Here is a 14194-nt window from a genome sequence, read left to right on the forward strand (position 1 = left end):
ACTTGAAAGCAAGACATGCATGTTCGTTATACAACTGTCTGTATTACCAATGAAAACATTACATCTTAGACCTGTGTTTGCTGTTTCCAGAAACTTCAACATCCTAAGCAATTGGTCAAAAGACAGGAACAACATAATACAGAAACATGAAAGGTGCTTTTAGTTTGTTATAATCTTGAATGTCCCTCAGTCAAGCATGGTCGTAGTATAAATGGAAAAGATAAGGTATCTAGCTTTAGCCATTGCTATAGCCAATTTGCTCTTTCATGAAACCCTTCCTGCTTTCTTCTCAAGCGTCAGTCACTCCAATACTGAACCAAATTTGAGAACAGCAGCCTTCTATACTAGAAGCGGTGTATCAGTCAAGAGTTTAGCATCTCTTTAACTAAGTATTCTATTAACATTTTTAAAGCTTCCGATACATTCATTCGAACTCTAATGACAAACAACACTCAAGAATTGCAAGCTTCAAAGAATCATCCCTAACTCTTCTGAACCAGAAACTAAAATAAGCCTTAAAGATGTCGAAGAGTTTGAAGCGTGATTTACAATGTGAATAAAATACAGTTTCTTTTAAGCATAGTCTTATGGAGAAAAAGACAATCTTATCTCTTCCTTGTCCTGTTTATCGTGGATAAGTACTAAGCCCATTCATTTGAACGTGAATAGAGAAGAAAAGCCTTTGTTGACTCAATGGGTATGCTTCTTTAGTGATATCTATTGTTGATCATTCGCAGTTATTGTCTTATTCTATACCATAAGTCAAGAATACACCACAATATAGAGATAAGGCATTCAATTGAATAATAAAGAGCAAATACTACCATAAGGACATGATCCATGCGAGTTTAAATACAGTAAAGTAATAATGAATTAGCCAATCAAATGCCTTGTAATTCCAATTTATAAGTTACTTGTGCTTCCCTTTCATTTTGTTTCTTTCTCTTTATTCACCATGTCTGATGCAAAGTATTTTCAAAGAGGTACAATATACCAGGCAAATATATTACTTAGACATGAATAGGCAAAATTCAGGAACTACGTGCTGAACTCACATCTGAAAAGCGCGACCAAAAGCATCAGCGTAAAAAGACAGTGATGAAAAAGATTGTAGCCAACATGACAATGGGCAATGATATGTCACCTTTATTCCCTGATATTCTAAATGTGATGCAAGTACCTGTTCTAGAAATCAAGAAAATGGTCTATCTCTATATTATCAACTATGCACGTACTAAACCAGATATGGCTGTCATGGCCATTTCTATGTTTATCAAGGTAAGGTTGTTTGTATCGTCATGGATATCATGTTCAGTATTCTTTAGGATGTAGAGGATCCTAATCCTCTTATTCGTGCATTAGCTATTCGTACCATGGGCTATATTCAAGTAGAAAAGATTGTAGATGTATTAGTAGACCCACTCCGACACAGTTTAAGAGACAGAGATCCTTATGTGAGAAAGACAGCTGCTACTTGTGTTGCGAAACTGTATATGTATGATCGTGTGCTTGTGGAGAGTGAACACTTTGTAGATATGTTGCGAGATTTATTAGCCGACCCTAATCCTACTGTAAGTGACACAGTGATAAGATGGCCATTGACAGTCCTCTAGGTGGTTGCTAATGCAGTAGCAGCATTGACCGAGATATCCGAAAGATCAGACCATATTCAATTACGACTGAATCATTCTATTGCTAGTAAGCTTGTAGCTGCTTTAGGTGAATGTTCAGAGTAAGTAGGAATGACAGCAACCATTTTCTTATATATAAATAGATGGGGTCAGACATACATTTTAGAAGCATTAATGTATTATGTGCCTCAAGAGACAGGCGATGCAGAGATGCTGGCTGAGCGTATCTCTCCTCGTCTTCAACATGCTAATTCAGCTGTTGTCTTGACTGCTACCAAAGTCATGATGTACTTGATGAATTATATGAGCAATGAAGAAGAAATCAGTCAATTATGTAGAAAGCTAGGTCCTCCTTTAGGTAACAAAAATACATACATATTGATATACTGATAATATATGAATAGTGACATTGTTAGCTTCTGGTTATGAAGTACAATATGTTGCTTTACGTAACATTCAATTGATTATACAACGTCGTCCTGAAATCCTCAAGAATGATATCAAGGTCTTTTTCTGTAAATACGATGATCCCATCTGTGTCAAACTAGGCAAACTTGAGGTCATCTTTAGACTAGCTAATGAAAGAAATGTGGATATTGTCTTGAATGAATTGAAAGAGTAAGAACAAGGTCTAGTGAATTACATGACTCATTTTAACAGGTATGCTGCTGAAGTGGATGTTGATTTTGTTCGCAAGTCAGTACGAGCTATTGGTCGATTGGCTGTCAAGATTGAAAGTGCTGCTGATAAATGTATTTCTGCCTTACTAGAATTGATTCAGACCAAAGTCAATTATGTTGTCCAAGAAGCCATTATTGTCATTAGGGACATCTTTAGAAAATACCCTAATCAATATGAAAGTATTATTGCCACTCTCTGTGAAAACCTGGATGATTTGGATGAGCCAGAAGCAAAGGCTTCTATGATTTGGATCATTGGTCAATATGCTGATCGTATTGAAAATGCAGACCAATTGTTGGACGATTTCTTGTATACATTTTTAGAAGAACCTTATGAAGTAAGTTTAGCTATAAAACGATAGAGATTGCTTATTTTCTTTTTTTGTTTGTCTATAGGTTCAATTGGCCTTGTTGACTGCTACCGTCAAATTGTTTGTTCAGAGACCAACAGCAGGCCAAGAACTTGTGCCTAAAGTATTAAAATGGGCTACAGAAGAAGTCGATAATCCTGATTTACGTGATCGTGGCTACATTTATTGGCGTTTATTATCCACAGATCCTACTGCTGCTAAGGCTGTTGTACTTTCTGATAAACCTGCTATCACAACAGAAAGTGATAATCTTGATCCTAATTTTCTGGATGAGCTCTTGCTTCATATTGGTTCACTTGCTTCTATCTATCACAAGAGTCCAACTACGTTTATTAGTCGATACAAGCCTCGCCATTTACTACCCTCTGCTGTCTTGAGACAATCACCCAAGGCAGCCAGTAATTATGTCGAAACAAACCCAGTTTCTTTAATTCAACAAGAACAACAGCAACAGCAACAGCAACAACAATTAGCGTCTACGCCTTTCAATGATTGGAGCTATAATGCAGCTACCAGTACAAACCGTGTTGTTTCTATTCAGACCAATAACCCTTATTCTACTGATCTACTACAGTAGCTTGTTTATTACTTAATAAAATTTGACGTATTGGTCCTTGACTTGAGTAAGCCAAATGAGTGAGGAAACTAATAGTATGTCATGTTAATATGTTATCATTTCCTCTCTCTCTCTCTCTCTCTCTATATATATATATCTTACCAGCAACAATCATGGGAGACATGAAAGGACCATTCAGTTTACAGCCACCAAAAACAACCAATTCACCAACAAAATGTGTCAAGGCAATCACATAGGTCCAAATACCAAGATCATACATACTGAATGATGTGTGAGCATTTTCTTATATGGTTAACTTACAATTTATGTTGAAGATGGAAAGCAGCATAAATACGAATCATACTAACAGACCAAGTCCAGGTGGCAAACAAGCGACCACTGAGAGGAGTCACTACAGTGATGATGAACACAGTAGCTCATCTCAAGTCCTACTTTACCTTGTTCAGGTTTATTGGCATAGACGCGTTTAGTTAAAGAACTGGTGCAAAAGTTTTGAATAGAGTTAAAGATACCAAGAGCAGAGGTGAACAATAACCACTTGGGAAGATAACCTTCGGGGAAAGTAGAAAACACGTCTGTGACACGACTATATAAAGATTCCATCGAGAAACAAAAGCGTCAATAAAGAACTTTTTCTCGAGTCAATTTAGGTAAATAGTTACACAAAAAAGTCTATTTAATTTAAAGAGACCATTCAAGATGCTTAAGCCAATCGAAATAAAAATTGGCCCAGTTTTTTGTCATACGAAGGTATCCTAATCCAAGAGCCAAGATGATACTTGAACTCACTCAATTCTTTGTCGGCAATTTGTTGAGATGTTCATTTTAAGATAATATAAATAGAAAGAAATCTGTACTTGGTGGTACAGCCTTTGGCATTAATCACAACTTAGTATTGGTGGGTCATATTGTGTATGAATGTAATGATTTGAAACAATCATGCAATTGAAAAGATAATGGCATTCAGCTACTTTCTCGTATTTGTGTCATTATCTCACATAGACTGGCTAGTTTCCCTTCTATTCTCCGCTCCTTCTTGTAAACTAATGCAAATGTTATTTGTGCTCTGCTTAATTTTCCAAAGTGTAGGTGTGACAAACGTAGTTAGCAATTTTGCCAATAAAATTTTCTAGCATGAACAAACTCGTTTCCATAGGATAATGAATTGAGATACTGTATCTACAGAATTCCTTATTCATGAATTAAAAGAAGAAAAGTAAGTAAGTGGGTGAGTGAAAGCTTTCTTTTTTTTTATTTTATTTTTGTTTGTATCAATAGGTTGATTCGGAGCCGCGAATGTGACTTTTGTTCACTATAAAAGCGCATCTTGACATTCTATTTTATTCTTATACTTTTCAGCTTCCCTCCCTTTTTTTTTTTTGGCTATTATCAAGAATGATACAAAAAGTCAAAAAGTATTTCAAAACCCTAGGGAAATTCATTGGCCCAGGATTTATGATTGCTGTTGGCTAGTAAGGCATCAAAGCGATAAATGCACTTTAACTCATTTATATTTTAGCTTGGATCCAGGAAATTGGGCAACAGACATGGAAGGAGGGTCTTCTTTTGGTTACCGGTTACTTTTTATTATTTTGATCTCCAATATCATTGCTGTCTTTTTACAAAATCTGACTATCCGACTTGGTACCATTGCTGGCCTTGATTTAGCAGCTGCATCACGAAAATATTTCCATCGTTACCTCAATTTCTTTTTGTATGTTTTAGCAGAAATTGCTATTATTGCAACTGATATTGCTGAAGTCATTGGCTCTGCCATCGCCCTTAATTTATTGTTTCCTCAACTACCTTTACCAGCTGGCGTTGCAATCACAGCAGTCGACGTATTTATCATTCTTTTGTTTTATAACGAGGAAGCCGATGATCCCGATTCTCCCAGCTCAGACTCCGCTTCTCTTAAAATGATCCGGTTCTTTGAAATGTTTGTTATGATGCTTGTATCGGCTGTTGGTATTTGCTTCATTATCGAACTAGCCTATTCTGATATTGTTGCTGTGGATGTATTTAAGGGATACTTGCCAACCAAAGAAATCTTCACTGATCCAGATATTCTTTATGTTGCCATTGGCATCATTGGTGCAACAGGTAACCATTTATCGTTTGTACAAGGTCTAATGTGTCTTGCAAGTCATGCCACATAACTTGTATCTTCATAGTTTTATTGTTCAAGCACGTTGTCGTGAATGGCGGTCTTCAAGGCCTCACGTTGTCCAACAAGGAGACCATTGGCTTATCAAAACTGACCCATTTCGTACAGACATCAAAGAAACAGTCCAAGAAGACTACAACGAAAAATCGCATACCATCGTTGCTGTGGACTCTGCTTCATCTTGTGTTTCTCGCACAGGCGGTCTGAACCTTGAGGCCATGCGTAGCTTTCTTGATAGTTCTTTGAAATGTAACTTGCATTATGGGTTTATTGATCTGGTTGTTGCTCTCACGTTTGCCTTTTTCGTTAATTCTGCTATTCTTGTGGTTGCTTCAGCTAACTTTTATTATGGGCCTAACAATCAACAACAACAAGTAGAAGATTTGTTTAGTGCACATGCCCTTTTGAAGCAATATTTAGGTCCCCCTGCTGCTATCGTGTTTGCGCTTGCTTTATTGTGTGCAGGCCAATCCAGTACATTGACGGCTACTCTAGCTGGTCAAGGTAAAATTTATTTTGCAGTAGTAGATTCTAACATAGTGATAGTGATCATGAGCGGGTTTTTAGGCATGACGACGAGACCTTGGATACGACGTATCGTTACACGATTGATTGCTATCATTCCTGCCATGATAGCAGCTTGTGTTGCTGGTCGTTCAGGTTTAAGTAACATGCTTGTGGCAAGCCAAGTAGCACTTAGTATTCAATTACCTTTTGCTGTTGTTCCTCTTGTCTATTTTACTGCTAAAAAGAAAGCCATGAAACTCGATCTGGTAGTTGAAGCCAAGGACATGAACCCTGAGCCTGTCTCTATGACTCAACAAAGTAAAATGTCTTTTATCGACCGTACTTTTGCTCGCTTGCGATTTTCCAACTCCAAATCAGATTGGATTCGATTCCCTCAATTCAGTAAAATCAATATGGGTGTTATTAAAAATTATTGCGTTCGACAAGACAATACACTGTCCACAGAAGACAAACAAGAAGGCACAAGCACACCGCCCAGTACTATAAAACCTTTGGGTATACTTGGACATTGGCCTGAGCCTCTGACTTATCCTAATGGATGGATATCGAATATCATTGCTATTTTGATCTCTTTATTACTGATTGGTCTCAATAGTTATCTTGTTGTATCATTATTTTTACAGATCTAATACCCCCCCCCCTCTCTCTTTTTCTTTCACTCCTTATTGTGCACATATACATAAAACCTTACATTCATGTTGTACCTTTTTCCGTCTCATAAAAAAAAATAAGCGGGAGTTAAACCATGAATTGTGTTGTAAAAAAGTTGTTGGTTTAAGAGTGTGTGCTCTCTTTTTTTAGTTGCTTTTCACCCGTTTTTTTTTTCCTTTTTTTTTTCTTTCTATCTCTTTTTTTTTTGTATCTCAATGTCAGCAGCAGAATATAAAAAAAAGTTATACGATATTCAAAGACAAGGTGAAAATAAGCTTTGTTTTGACTGTGGGGCTCCTAACCCTCAGTGGGCAAGTATTTCCTATGGTATTTTCATTTGTTTGGATTGTTCAGGTGTCCACCGTTCTTTTGGTGTTCATATTAGGTAAAGACCTTGAAAAAAGTCAAGTTGTGTTGATAGAATGTTAGTTTTGTTCGTTCCATTACGATGGATAAGTGGTTTGATGATCAATTAAAAAAGATGGAGGTAACAGAAGGTGGTGGTCTATATTTAGCTTCTCATACTCTTTCTTTAGCTGGGTGGTAATCAAAAAGCAAAAGCCTTTTTTGAATCTCAACCTGATTATTCGCCTGATATGACCATGAATGACAAATACCATAGTCATTGTGCTGAACTTTATCGTGAAAAGGTAAGAATGTAAGTAACTACATGTTAGTCTTCTAAAACAAAATTCTAGTTGGCAGCAGATGCTGAAGGTCGTCCTTGGACTCCTACACCCTCTGTAAGATCCAAATCCTCCGCCGGAGCTTCTAAAGTTGGTACGACGAGGTCATTAAACAGTCCAAACCGCCTTGGCTCAACCTTATCAAGCACACAACGCTCCAACTCTTCTATCTCCATGTCTGGCGGATTTGGAAGTGATTCTTACAACAGCAACAACAACAGCAGCAACAGCCTAAACCATGACAACCAAAAAGCACGCAATGAACAATATTTTGCTCAACTCGGAAATGCAAATGAAAGCAGGCCAGAGTAAGTTCAAATAGCATGTACAACATGATTTAATAATATAATTAGACATTTGCCACCTAGTCAAGGAGGTAAATTTACAGGTTTTGGTAACCCTCAATGTAAGTGAAACATAGGTTGTTCTTAGCTTACCATTCAATTAGTTCAAGGTGAATACGATGCTAGAAGAAATGGAGGAGGAAATTCTGTGGACATACATGAAATTATTAATGATCCTCGTGTTGCTATTGAAAAGGGTTGGTCGCTTTTATCCTATGTTGGTAAAGCGGCAGTAGAATTTGGAAAATATGCAAACGATAATTATGTGAAGCCTGCTGCACAACAATTGGCTGATCCCAACTTTAGAGGTCAAGTACGAGATAATGTTAGCAGCTATGTCAATTCGTTTACACAACCCAAGGTAACCAAAACACAATATCTATACGTATGTTGATTCTTTTCATAGTCATCCAATTATCATCAAGCAAGTGGTTCATACCAAAATGACTCTTTACGCTATTCTGGTATGAATTCGTCTCATACAAACGACATTCCCGACGATGATTTCTTTAATTCCACCATTCATAACTTACAGTCTTCTGACGATAACTTGAGCGGTCGTCATTCACCTGTAACCACCTCCACTCCACCAGCAAAGAACAGATCTGCAGCCAATATAACTAGCTCTGTTAGAGCAAGAGCTAATTCTTCAACAAAGAAGAAGTCAAATGCAAACAATTCAGATGATGAATGGGGTGCATGGTAAAAAAGCAAAGGAAAAGAAAAAAAAGTATCTAGAACTTTAGAGAACTTGATTGCGTTAAAAGAAAAAAAACTATTCATCTTTTTTTTTTATTACATATAAAATATCTATATCATTACTATCAGAAGGGGGAGGGGACTTGATGAGTTTATACGCTTTGGCAATGTATAGACAATATGAGATGAATGAAGAATTCTTTTGATGACATTTTTTGAATTATTCAGCTTTTAGGTTGGTTTGAAGAAATGAAAACTCGTTCAAAGTGAGCTCTGTTCCTGTCAACGTGTTTGTCCACTGTAAAAAAAATGAAAAAATGATGGTATGTATCACTTATGATATCTTCGTCGGCCTTTACGATTTTTAAAAAGAGAAGCAAAGCCAACTTTTCAACTGTCTGTTGAAGTCCTTGCTTGTTATTATTCTAATTGTTGAAATATTCTTTCCATATGACTTGTTATAAATCCGCATTAATCTTTCAAAGAAATGACACATCTTTGTTCTAAAAGAGCTTCTTTGTTTTGAAACTGATGTAGTAATATATTCAAACAATTTGGGTGGAAATTTGTTTATTTTGATATTTAGAATGGTCGGTTAATGTCTAGCGCAACATTCATTGATATGTTTTATGGTTCTACCCCTTAATAAACAGAAACATGCCTTCACAGTCTCTTCATCTAGCAAAAATAAGAAGACATCACCCAAACTCGAACAAGCATATACTTATCACTCCTTCCGACCTGTCATCATTGGTTTTACTCCTGAATCAACTAGCGTTGATTCAAATGTAGACCCTTCATCTCTCTCCTAACAATCAACTCCAACTTCCATCGATTTAGTGAAAACAATCTTAAAAGCTACTGAGAAAGGTTTTGTTCTCGTGGATATCAGTAACATCAAAGATTTTGAATTTCTGACATGCTTTTTCAATTTTTTAATAAGGATGTTGATAAAAACAATAAACTTGAAGAATACATCGGTAGAGTACCTACCACTCGAAAATACCTTGATCATTCTTTTATCGAAACTATATGGAGAAAACATACATATGGGTATGAGGCCATTTTGAACAAAGTATCATATTAGAGGATGGAACTTTCGTTGTAGGTTCTCCCAACTTGTCTACCAAAGCAAATATTGTGCGCCTTAAGCTGGAAAAACTTCTTGTAAAACCTCTTCGACTATTGCAGAAGAAAATGGAAGATTGCTTGTCTGATTTTGGTCAAGTCCTAAACCTTAGGACTAATAAGAGTCAAGATTGCTTTACTGGACAAGATTATGCAGCATTAAATCTTTGACCCATTAGGTCGATGACCCTCCTTTTGAACTTCTCCAGCGAATGCTTTCCTGGGATGAGGATGATGGTACGGTCCACCTAGTATTGTTTCAGTGGAAAGATATATAAGACATTGTCATACTACCAATCATAGTCACGGATTTGAAGGCAATGTTCAAATTGACTCGCCTTTTTCGTCTTAGTAGACTCATTTCTTTTTTCACTAAAAGCACCTGAAAGTGGTTTTATCTCACATCGGCTGGATCGCACTTTTTGTTTTGTCATCTTTACGAGCCCTCGTGATCCTCCATGGGTCAAAAAATAACAGATAAACCAATGGTACCATCCAATTTCTAGACTCGGAAGAACATGTTTTAAATGAAAAAACGGGATGTTTTGATAGTCTGGTTGTCGAGCAATGGTTCGTCAAAGAATAGTGCATTTAAGCTGTGTTTTGAGCATTTTCGCTCTAGATATCATATGAAGCGTATTAGCATTTGATCTCGCTAAAACGCCTTATATTGTTTGAGTGCTAGAAAACATAGAAAAATAGAAATATATGCATCCTATAATGCAAAGATGGGCTAAATGGACAAAAGATATACCAAATGGCTATGTTGCGAAGATTGAAATGGAAAAATGGAGGGCAACTCGAATTCTTTCCGCCGCAATAAAAATCTGGCTTTTGCTGAAAACTGCATAAAGATGCGGTTATTTGGCTTTGGTGTAGTGACAAAAGCTGTAGATATTTGCTTTCTGAGTCTGCTGATATAAAAAACACAGCATTTTTATTGCTAAAATATTGAGTAAACAGGCAAAGACGTTTTTGAGGTTTTTCACTCTTATCGTACCATTTCTATAATACAACTGGCAAGCAAACGTATTCACTAAAAACTAGAGAATTTGGCGCACATTTTGAGTGTTTGACCCTATCAATAGCTTTGTTTTTCGTCCTGTAACGTCCAAAAGAGGGTCAGAAGTTGTCAACGAGCTTTTTTCGTGACTAATACCCTTTGGTTTAAAGGTCATTTTGGCCATTTTTTACAAATCGCTTTTTTTGGCCCAAATCAACTCCAAATGTACCTTGTAAGTTAGTAAACATGGTTTGTAGGTACTTTAAGCATTTATGCGTGTATAGAAGGGCTTTGTATTACATTCATGTGCACATTTTTCATTAGAGAAGGTGCATCTATTTTGAAAGGAACAATGTTTTTTACATGTTTTGATGAAATCAATACATGTACGCAAAAAATGTCCATTTTTTTGGAGTGTACATTAGCATAGACTAAGTGCTCTCCCAAAGAAATGCATGTCAAGAAGCAAATTAGTTTATGAGAACTTAAGTAATATCTATGATTAGTAATAACATTTTTCCAGAAATTATCATCTGTTCTACCAGATGTGCTACCATGTTATTGTAACTGGCTGTATTATTTTATGTGCAACTGAATTTTCATAACGCAAAGTCAATCAAAAAACTAGACAGAGAGATTGTGATTTTCACGAGATACGTTTTATTTTCTAAAATATATTGGAAAACCTAAATACGATGAATTTACTAGTTGTATTAATTTATATAGTCAGTAATTTCGCTCTTTAGATAGACCTATGGGTTCATCAAAGAAGCTTGAGAATTGAACCTTCTTTTGGAATAGTCTTCCTATTCACTGAAAAAAAAATGACGGAATAACAGAAAATTAATTATTTAATGGGGGAATTGTTATTATGACACATGTCACGTTGCTTTTACCAGTGTCACAAAGAAATAGGTCGGGTTGATGTCTACTTGCAAATGTATTTGATAGAAATACAGTAAACGTACCTGGGAGTTTCATTTTTAGTTGTGTAGTTATAAAAATATCACCATCTCTTTTTAAGTTGTTTATTATTCTGAATTTTTTCTTTAATCAGATCTAGATCAAACTTTAATTTGTGCCTCAAAAATCCCATTTTTTTTCTTCTTCAAGCGAATCCTCGTCCCTTTTTAGCCATTATTGGCTTTATCCCGCCATTATAGTAGCAGCCTTTTTTCCTCGGTTAATGATGGATTTTTCTATTTCTCTTTCCCACACAATCTTTGCTTTTCGTTTGTAGATGTCATGACAGATGATGAAAAGGGCGGGAAAAAGGTGTCTTGTATTCTTTTAATCGGCTTTATACTCATGAGAAGTGTAGAAAAGCCCTCGGATGTAAGCTTGTGCGAAAAAAAAAAGACTTTTCTATGGTAAATTCACTTGAATACATGTTTATTCAGTAAAACTTTGATTCTAAGTGATCAGTTTATTACAAACACTATAAAAAGATCAAGTTAAAACCCTTTTTTTTTTTTCAACACAATATTATTTTTCAAATGAAATCTGTTCCTCTCTCCAAGGCTGTCATTCCGTTCCTATTGCTACTTGATTCTTTTAGTCTTCTGGCAAATGCTAAAATTACGCCATTAAGTTGGAAAGAGGCTTATTCCAAGGCAGAAAAGCTCGTGGATCAAATGTCTGTTGAGCAAATGGTCAAAATTACTACTGGTCAAGGATGGAGTAAGGGGCTATGTGTTGGTCAGACATATGCGATCGAGAGTCCTGATTTTCCTTCACTATGCTTACAAGATGGTCCCTTGGGTGTTCGTTTGGCTGACAATATTACTGCTGGAGTTGCTGGTATTAATGCTGCTGCTTCTTTTGACAAGAATGCTATCTATGAACGTGGTCGATACATGGGTCAAGAATTCCGAGGAAAAGGTGCTCACATTCAGTTGGGTCCAGTTATGAACCTGATGAGATCTCCCGAAGGTGGTCGTGGATGGGAAGCAAGTGGTGAAGATCCTTTTTTGAGTGGTGTTGTTGCTGCTGAAACTATCAAGGGTATTCAAGAAGAAGGTGTTATTGCTACTGCCAAACACTATATTCTCAATGATCAAGAGTTGAACAGAACCACTTCTTCTTCTGATATTGATGATAGATCTTTCCACGAAGTATATCTTTGGCCATTTGCTCGTGCTGTTGAAGCTGGTGTAGGTTCTATCATGTGCTCTTACAATATCATTAATGGTACACATGCCTGTGAAGATGATCATACCTTGAATACAGTTTTGAAAGGCGAGCTTGGCTTTAAGGGATTTGTCCAGTCAGATTGGGGCGCTACACATTCTACTGTTAATGCTGCTAATCATGGTCTTGATATGGACATGCCAGGTACTATTGGCTTTGATTTTAAGGCTAATGCTTCTTATTTTGGCAAGAATCTGACAAATGCTGTTCATGACAAAAAGGTGAAGAAAGAACGTCTGTCTAATATGGTAACTCGAATCGTTGCTGCTTGGTACAAAATGCGTCAAGACTCTGGCTTCCCAGAAACAACGATTGGTACTGGTGTACAAGTCAATGTTCAGGCAAATCATAGAAAACTGGTTCGCTCTATGGGTGCTGCCTCAAGTGTTCTTTTGAAAAACTCGGGTATTCTTCCTGTTGACCCTCAAAAAGTCAGCAAGATTGCTATCATTGGCTCTGATGCAGCACCTAATCCTGTGTACCTCGATAGCTCTCGTACATGTAGCAATGATACATGCACTGTTGGTACTGTTGCCCAAGGAGGAGGTTCAGGCGCTTCTTCTTTCCCTTATCTTGTGGATCCTCTCACTGGTCTTACTGAAGCTTTTGGCAAGAAAGTGAAGATTGCTTCTTCTTTAGATGACTATGATCTCGATAAGGCAGCCGAGACAGCGAAAGATGCCGATGTCGCTTTTGTCTTTGCAAACACTTTTGCTTCCGAGTCTTATGATAGAGCCAATTTATCTTTGAGAAATGAAGCTGATAGTTTGGTATGTATACATGGTTTTCTTTAAGGCAACAATCGCTAACATCATGGTATAGATCAAGGCCGTTGCTGATGCAAACAAAAACACTGTGGTTATTGTGCATTCTGTAGGGCCTGCACTCTTGCCATGGACTAACCACTCAAACATTAAGGCTATTCTCTGGCCTGGTCTTCCTGGTCAAGAAACTGGTAACTCTCTTGCTGATATCATTACTGGTGCTGTCAATCCCTCTGCTCGTCTTCCCTACACTATCGCCAGACAAGCCTCAGACTACAATGCCAAATCTGATCCTGCTTACAATGTCAGTTATTCTGAAAAGCTTTTATTAGGATACAAGTGGTTTGATCAGTCAGATATTGAGCCTTTGTTCCCATTCGGTCATGGTCTTTCTTTCACCACCTTTAAATATAGCAAGTTGAAGGTCAAGACATCCGGTTCCACATCTGTAACAGTAACAGTCTCTATTCAAAACTCTGGTAAATATGATGGTTCTGAAGTCGTACAAGCCTATCTTTCTTTTCCTCAAAGCGCTGGTGAGCCTCCTAAGCTCCTTCGCGGTTTTGAAAAAGTCTTTTTGAAGAAGGGCAAGAAGGAAACCGTCAAATTTGAACTCTCCAAGACTGAACTTAGTATATGGGATATTGTTTCTTCCAAATGGGTTGTACCTTCTGGTAAATTTACTATTCATATTGGTGCCTCAAGTAGAGATATTCGCCAATCTGCTACTTTCATTTTGTAATATGTACTTGAATAAACCAAATTATCTATTGTA

General features: G+C 36.9%; 6 protein-coding genes across 6 annotated transcripts; 5 read left to right on the forward strand and 1 right to left on the reverse strand.

Annotated features, from left to right (window-relative positions):
* Positions 1-1373: 1373 nt before the first annotated feature.
* On the forward strand, positions 1374-3259 carry B0P05DRAFT_471845 (adaptin N terminal region-domain-containing protein; the record flags this gene model as incomplete). The annotated part of the gene is made up of 6 exons (XM_051574644.1): positions 1374-1571; positions 1614-1732; positions 1775-1989; positions 2036-2249; positions 2292-2649; positions 2708-3259. The coding sequence occupies 6 exons, from the start codon at positions 1374-1376 to the stop codon at positions 3257-3259; spliced, it is 1656 nt and encodes a 551-aa protein (XP_051434096.1).
* On the reverse strand, positions 3251-3915 carry B0P05DRAFT_545524 (Erg28 like protein-domain-containing protein). The gene is made up of 4 exons (XM_051578649.1): positions 3697-3915; positions 3560-3650; positions 3401-3519; positions 3251-3327 (listed from the first exon to the last, which is right to left on the reverse strand). The coding sequence occupies exons 1-4, from the start codon at positions 3860-3862 to the stop codon at positions 3272-3274; spliced, it is 432 nt and encodes a 143-aa protein (XP_051434097.1). The 5' UTR covers positions 3863-3915; the 3' UTR covers positions 3251-3271.
* A 75-nt stretch (positions 3916-3990) lies between these two features.
* Positions 3991-4583, forward strand: B0P05DRAFT_545526 (uncharacterized protein). The gene has a single exon (XM_051578650.1). The coding sequence runs from the start codon at positions 4216-4218 to the stop codon at positions 4390-4392; it is 177 nt and encodes a 58-aa protein (XP_051434098.1). The 5' UTR covers positions 3991-4215; the 3' UTR covers positions 4393-4583.
* A 39-nt stretch (positions 4584-4622) lies between these two features.
* Positions 4623-6698, forward strand: B0P05DRAFT_545530 (natural resistance-associated macrophage protein-domain-containing protein). The gene is made up of 4 exons (XM_051578651.1): positions 4623-4731; positions 4779-5362; positions 5406-5930; positions 5973-6698. Exons 1-4 carry the CDS (start codon positions 4655-4657, stop codon positions 6581-6583), a joined length of 1797 nt encoding a protein of 598 aa, XP_051434099.1. The 5' UTR covers positions 4623-4654; the 3' UTR covers positions 6584-6698.
* A 71-nt stretch (positions 6699-6769) lies between these two features.
* B0P05DRAFT_545533 (uncharacterized protein) lies at positions 6770-8465 on the forward strand. Its single transcript, XM_051578652.1, has 7 exons — positions 6770-6990; positions 7035-7092; positions 7142-7255; positions 7304-7599; positions 7645-7697; positions 7740-7996; positions 8042-8465. The coding sequence occupies exons 1-7, from the start codon at positions 6821-6823 to the stop codon at positions 8339-8341; spliced, it is 1248 nt and encodes a 415-aa protein (XP_051434100.1). The 5' UTR covers positions 6770-6820; the 3' UTR covers positions 8342-8465.
* Positions 8466-11961: 3496 nt separating this feature from the next.
* Positions 11962-14161, forward strand: B0P05DRAFT_471658 (glycoside hydrolase superfamily; the record flags this gene model as incomplete). Its single annotated transcript, XM_051574634.1, has 2 exons — positions 11962-13425; positions 13478-14161. The coding sequence occupies 2 exons, from the start codon at positions 11962-11964 to the stop codon at positions 14159-14161; spliced, it is 2148 nt and encodes a 715-aa protein (XP_051434101.1).
* Between the last annotated feature and the right edge of the window lie 33 nt (positions 14162-14194).

This window comes from Gilbertella persicaria (genome assembly GCF_025201335.1).
Source record: "Gilbertella persicaria strain CBS 190.32 chromosome Unknown B0P05scaffold_24, whole genome shotgun sequence".
Taxonomy (NCBI): domain Eukaryota; kingdom Fungi; phylum Mucoromycota; class Mucoromycetes; order Mucorales; family Choanephoraceae; genus Gilbertella; species Gilbertella persicaria.

Excerpts from the sequence above, each read along its gene's own strand:
- B0P05DRAFT_545524 (XM_051578649.1), bottom strand. The coding sequence starts at position 3,862 with ATGGAATCTTTATATAGTCGTGTCACAGACGTGTTTTCTACTTTCCCC. Across the intron at positions 3,651-3,696 it reads TGCCAATAAACCTGAACAAG|TGACTCCTCTCAGTGGTCGC; the intron begins GTAAAGTAGGAC and ends TCATCACTGTAG. Across the intron at positions 3,520-3,559 it reads TTCCATCTTCAACATAAATT|TATGTATGATCTTGGTATTT; the intron begins GTAAGTTAACCA and ends CACATCATTCAG.
- B0P05DRAFT_545526 (XM_051578650.1), top strand. The coding sequence starts at position 4,216 with ATGGCATTCAGCTACTTTCTCGTATTTGTGTCATTATCTCACATAGAC.
- B0P05DRAFT_545530 (XM_051578651.1), top strand. The coding sequence starts at position 4,655 with ATGATACAAAAAGTCAAAAAGTATTTCAAAACCCTAGGGAAATTCATT. Across the intron at positions 5,363-5,405 it reads TGGCATCATTGGTGCAACAG|TCATGCCACATAACTTGTAT; the intron begins GTAACCATTTAT and ends GTGTCTTGCAAG. Across the intron at positions 5,931-5,972 it reads GGCTACTCTAGCTGGTCAAG|TGATCATGAGCGGGTTTTTA; the intron begins GTAAAATTTATT and ends ACATAGTGATAG.
- B0P05DRAFT_545533 (XM_051578652.1), top strand. The coding sequence starts at position 6,821 with ATGTCAGCAGCAGAATATAAAAAAAAGTTATACGATATTCAAAGACAA. Across the intron at positions 6,991-7,034 it reads TCTTTTGGTGTTCATATTAG|TTTTGTTCGTTCCATTACGA; the intron begins GTAAAGACCTTG and ends ATAGAATGTTAG. Across the intron at positions 7,698-7,739 it reads AGGTTTTGGTAACCCTCAAT|TTCAAGGTGAATACGATGCT; the intron begins GTAAGTGAAACA and ends CCATTCAATTAG.